Below are 6000 nucleotides of genomic sequence, written 5' to 3' on the forward strand. Positions count from 1 at the left end.
AAAAATCTCGGAAAACCCCTTTAAACTTAAAGGGGTTTGCTGAGAGTTTTTTTTTACTGATGTCAGGCTACTTTCACACTAGCGTTCTGCTGTCCGCTCGTGAGCTCCGTTTGAAGGGGCTCACGAGCGGAGCAGAACGCTTCCGTCCAGCCCTGATGCAGTCTGAATGGATGCGGATCCGCTCAGACTGCATCAGTCTGGCGGCGTTCAGCCTCCGCTCCGCTCGCCTCCGCACGGCCAGGCGGACAGCTGAACGCTGCTTGCAGCGTTCGGGTGTCCGCCTGGCCGTGCGGAGGCGTGCGGATCCGTCCAGACTTACAATGTAAGTCAATGGGAACGGATCCGCTTGAAGATGACACCATATGGCTCAATCTTCAAGAGGATCCGTCCCCCATTGACTTTACATTGAAAGTCTGAACGGATCCGCTCAGGCTACTTTCGCACTTAGAAATTTTTCTAAGTTATTAATGCAGACGGATCAGTTCTGAACGGAGCCTCCGTCTGCATTAATATGATCGGATCCGTTCAGAACGGATCCGATCAAGCGCAAGTGTGAAAGTAGCCTTATCAGTATCTGATTGGAGGGCGTCCAACAACCAGAACCTCTGCTAATGAGCTGTTTGAGAAGGCAGCGGCGCTCGCAGTAGTGCCACGGCCTTCTCTAGCTTTTAATAGGCCATGTGACATCGTGTTGATCGGTCACATGGCCTAGGCACAGCTCAGCCCCATTGAATTAAATGGGGCTGAGCTGCAATACCAAGCACGGCCGTTATACAATGTATGGCACTGTGGTTGTTGAGCAAGGAGAAGGCCGCACTACTAATGCAAAAAATAGGTAGTCAGAAAAAAAAAAAAAAACACTTTAAGGGTCCATTCACACGTCCGTTTTTTCTTTCCTGATCTGTTCCGTTTTTTCAGGAACAGATCTGGACCAGATCTGGACCCATTCATTTTCAATGGGTCCTGGAAAAAATCTGACATTGAGCTGTCCGTTTTTTTCCAGGACCCATTGAAAATGAATGGGTCCAGATCTGGTCCAGATCTGTTCCTGAAAAAACGGAACAGATCAGGAAAGAAAAAACGGACGTGTGAATAGACCCTAATGATTACTTTGGTTGTACATGCAGTACAGGCTTCTGTGCTCACTCCAATAAAGTAAATGGACAAGTTTCAGCAGGTGCTGCTTGTACTGGTAGGCCGCTCTGCCCATGTAAACAATGAAAGGGACTCTTCATTGTGCCTGGAATTACAGCCCAATCCCATTCACTTCAGTGGGAGCAGCGCTGCAGTTACCAGCATTGTCCATTACACTATGGATGGAGCTGTGTAGTTCAGACACTGGAGCCGCAAGGTAACAGCAGATCGACAGGGTAGCAGGGTGTCGGACCTCAGCCTATCTGATATTGATGATCCAAGGACATCAATATCAAAATCCTGGACAAGCCCTTTAAGCTTGGACAGTGACATACCTCCGAAGTGACATCTTCAGCCTCAGAATCCCTCTCTGCATACTCTACTTTGACTAACGCGTCCTCCTCCTTCGAAACGTCATTCGGGTGCACAGCCTTAGTCTTCCTCTTCTGCGCCTTTTTCTGCGCCTTTGAGCTTTCCCCTTTTGTTTTGCGCTGTCTGAAGTGAGCAAGCTGCACAGGAAGGTAAAGGAAAGATAGAGCGAGAGGTAGGTGAGGAAAAGGTAACAGGGCCACAAAACAGTCATCGTTTTCATAGAAGGCGGGGTGCAAGGACGTGAAGGAAAACCGCTGAACGCCGCTGAAGGGACGCCGTCCACCAGTACGCATTGTCAAAGAGGAGGTTTCACGGGAAAAATCCCAAACGAACGGGCAGAAAACCTCGCTCAGGAAGTAGGGGGGAGAAATACAGGCTCCATATGGTAACCTGAAGATCTCACTACACTTGTCATAAGCTCATTGAGAGGGATTAGGACTTACAACTGCTTAAATATTACACAAACAGGGCTCGCGCAATACGGAAGAGAGCTCGGAAACCAAGTGGAGAATGCGGTCAAAGTTTTTTTTTTTTTTTTTTTTTTTTTTTGGGGGGGGGGGGAAATGACTAAATGGGTATATACAATGGGGGAGATTTATCATCTCATTTGTGCCAGAAAAGTAGCTTTAAAGTCACAAGCCGTGTACAGTATTTGTGATGAAAAAGGGGGCGTGACAAGAGTGGAAAAGGGGCGTGCCCAACAGCAGAGGCAAATGTATCTTCATTTTTTTGGCTAAGACAAGGAGAAGGTCCAAGACACGAGACACGCATGTTTTCATTATACCTATTCTCTGTAGGTTCAACTCGTGGTTTTAGCTTACAAATACGGATATCAAATACTGACCATGTGAAAGTGGCCTAAGGGCTCATGCACACGACCGTGGCGTTTTTTGCAATCCGCAAAAAACGGATGCTGCCCGTGTGCCTTCCGCAATTTTCGAAATGGAACAGAACAGGAGGCCCATTATAAAAATGCCTATTCTTATCCGCAAAATGGACAATAGGACATGCCTCATCACTTTTGCGGGGCCACGGAACGGAGCAACGGATGCTGACAGCACAAAGAGTGCTGTCCACATCTTTTGTGGACCTATAGAAATGAATGGTTCCGTATATGGACCGTATACGAAATTAAAATACAGCCCGTTTACGGAACGGAAAAAAAAAATAAACATTCGTGTGCATGAGCCCTAAGAGAGACCATTTTGCAGAGGGAAACAGCAGTCACCCAGGGACTTCTCTGCTACAGGGAAAAAGTAATAGTACAGTTGGGGTCATTTATCAAACTGGTGTAAAGTAGAACTGGCTTAGTTGCCCATAGCAACCAATCAGATTCCACCTTCAATTTTCCAAAGGAGCTGTCCAAAATGAAAGGTGCAATCCGATTGGTTGATACGGGCAACCAAGCCAGTTCTACTTTACACCAGTTTGATAAATGACCCCAAGGGAAGATTTCTCCCTTTCCACTCAACTGCAAAGGGCGAAACTCGGCCTGGAGACTTGCCCCACAACATAGCTGGTACGGCAACTGTGAATTTGCCGCTTGTGTGATCAGGGCCCTAGGGAACCGTCACACACTGCAGCAAATTTTCGCCGTAGCACAGTACCAGCTAGGCCCGAGTTCACATCAGCGTTCAGCCCTTCCGTTCTCCTGCTCCGTTATAGGAACAGGAGAACCTAAAGGACGGACCCCATAGACTATAATGTTTCCCTTCAGAGAAAGTCCTACATGCAGGACTTTTGTCTCCACTTCAAAAGTCTTCTTCTGAGCGGAACCCTAACAGACCCCATTATAGTCTATGGGGTCCGTAGGCTCATCTATGTACCGAATCCGTCCTTTCCGTTCTCCTGCTCCTGTAATGGAGAACAGAAAGGCTGAACGCTGATGTGAACTCAGCTGAAGAAGACAATGCACAAGTTTTTGACCTGTGAGGCGAATTCTGAAATGCAAAGGGTGAAACCTAGTGCAAATGCACAAATAAAAGTTGCATGTAACCTGCAGATTTTAACGCAGAGCTATCAAATCCGCATCAAGTACAGTCGCATGTGCAGGAGGCCTTACATGGCGGCCATCTACATTTCGTTCAAAGTATACGTCAAGAGTATTTCCTGAAGTATTCCAGTGCTGTATGCTACTGTACCGCCATGCAGTGGCCTATAGTAAGGTAACGGCCAAAGGGTGAGAAAGGCGCTCATAGGGTAAGTAAATTGAGGTACAACAGCTTCTTTCAAAGAGCTGGTGGATGCGATAGACTCAGCTGTGATGGTTGCACGAAGTTAAGTGCAACCGTATTGCAGGTGAGCTGTGAAGTATAAAAGGTGCAGGTCAGTACTGCCAGATGCGTCAAGAAGCCCCTTGGGACGAAGGCCAAGTCGCCACTCGGGTATATATTGGAAAACGTATCTTAGCTTGTCACTGTGGAGTGATCAAGCTGGTAGACGATCATAAGGCGCATTACCACGACCCGGTACAGGATGCAATAAACTTTACTGTAATGCGCCTTATGATCGTCTACCAGCTTGATCACTCCACAGTGACAAGCTAAGATACGTTTTCCAATGCAGTGGCCTATGTCAGCCATCGGTCACAATGGTGCATATAAAAAAAGCATACTGGCACAGAACACTGGCACCTGCTTGATCACTGTATGTATATGGCCGCATTCAGCGCAGGCAAATTTACCAACAGTCCTGATTATGCCAGAACAATCCCACAAACCAGGACGCAAAAGGGCCTTGGCTTATGCCAAACCCCCAACTAAGAGTGGACATTTATAGGTGGTCCTGGGTATATTGGACATTCCCAGGGAAGGGATTCCAGACTTATTACCCGGCTCTCAGGACACACCAGCCCTAAGGGGGGCGAACGCAGCCCGGCCCTAAGGGGGGGGGCGAACGCAGCCCGGCCCTAAGGGGGGGGCGAACGCAGCCCGGCCCTAAGGGGGGGGCGAACGCAGCCCGGCCCTAAGGGTGGGGCGAACGCAGCCCGGCCCTAAGGGTGGGGCGAACGCAGCCCGGCCCTAAGGGGGGGGCGAACGCAGCCCGGCCCTAAGGGGGGGGGGGGGGCGAACGCAGCCCGGCCCTAAGGGGGGGGGGGGGGGGGAACCCAGCCCGGCCCCAAGGGGGGGGGGGGGGGGGCGAACGCAGCCCGGCCCTAAGGGGGGGGGGGGGGGCGAACGCAGCCCGGCCCTAAGGGGGGGGGGCGAACGCAGCCCGGCCCTAAGGAGGGGGGGGGGGGGCGAACGCAGCCCGGCCCTAAGGGGGGGGGGGCGAACGCAGCCCGGCCCTAAGGGGGGGGGGGCGAACGCAGCCCGGCCCTAAGGGGGGGGGGGCGAACGCAGCCCGGCCCTAAGGGGGGGGCGAACGCAGCCCGGCCCTAAGGGGGGGGGGGGGGCGAACGCAGCCCGGCCCTAAGGGTGCAAGGTCTGAACAAGCCCCAATACTAAGGTGTGAACAGATCCCAATACTACGGTGCAAGATGAGAACAGAGCCCACTAGAATAGGACCCCCTTTATAATGGCCAATAAGTCCCACATATACAGTCAGCAGGTATAGACTGTATGCTGGGGGAAGTTCAGTGCACTCCACAGGTTAGCAGCAGCAGCACGTCAGCTGGCGGACACAGCACTAATGTGAGGAGAGCAGACTGCAGGGCCCACAGCAGCACAGAGGAGCCCGGCTCATCAGCACATTCCAGCACAGTCTCACCTTCTCCCGGCCGGCCTGCAGCTTCTTCTCACGTTGCTCCTCGTCGGTCCCCTCCATACTTTTGCACTAACTGTCACTCAATAGACTCAACATGGCGCTAACAAGCCCGCCTCATCCGCACAAAAAACAAGACCCAATCGTTACAAAGTTTCCGCCAATCAACTCCGAGCCTTTAGCAATGGTCCCGCCCACAAAACGAACTTGTACACCAGCCTTCGGATTGGAGAAACTCAAACTTACAACGCCCTCCAGTAGAGGGCGTATCCCGGTTGCTATAGTGATTGGATTCCTGAGGAACAAGCTCACGTCTCTTTTTCTTCCTCGTCTTGGCTGTGCCCAGTAAACGAAACCAGAGCGTAGACGACACGCCCCCTTGAGCCCAACGACCAATAAAAGCAGCGCATACTGCGGGCCGCTAAATACAAGTCCTCTGTTGTGGAAGAGGGGGGGAGCTGGGTGCCGTGATGTGACCGGGAAGAGCGGAGTGACAACTGCCATAAGCCATAGACTGTTTACTAGGGGCTCAAAGGCAAACAATGTGCCGCAGAGTACACATTTGCCATTCAGGACTGTAGGAAAGCTGGGTTGGCGGCTACTGTAGGACAAGTGGCAAATTTGCTGGTGACATTTCTCAGTAGACCCTGATCAGCTCTGCCTTGTACAAAACTAGTGAAAATAGTGCAAAAAAAGTCTCTATCTTCTAAGGCCTCATGCAGACGACCGTATGTATTTTGCGGATCCACAAAAAATACGGATGACATCCATGTACATTCCGTATTTTGTGGA

The 6000-nt window shown here is 51.1% G+C and overlaps 1 protein-coding gene across 5 annotated transcripts in view; it reads right to left on the reverse strand.

Moving 5' to 3' along the window:
- Nucleotides 1-5361, reverse strand: part of PCNT (pericentrin) — a 134218-nt gene extending 128857 nt beyond the window's left edge. For all 5 annotated transcript variants that reach the window (XM_040441679.1, XM_040441677.1, XM_040441678.1 and 2 more), the window contains exons 1-2: nucleotides 5215-5361; nucleotides 1470-1643 (exon numbers count right to left, since the gene is read on the reverse strand). In XM_040441679.1, the coding sequence (XP_040297613.1) occupies nucleotides 1470-1643; nucleotides 5215-5271 (231 nt within the window). In that variant the 5' untranslated portion in view covers nucleotides 5272-5361. The remainder of the gene's footprint in view (nucleotides 1-1469; nucleotides 1644-5214) is intronic.
- Nucleotides 5362-6000: the final 639 nt, after the last annotated feature.

Source organism: Bufo bufo, chromosome 7 (genome assembly GCF_905171765.1).
Source record: "Bufo bufo chromosome 7, aBufBuf1.1, whole genome shotgun sequence".
NCBI lineage: Eukaryota > Metazoa > Chordata > Amphibia > Anura > Bufonidae > Bufo > Bufo bufo.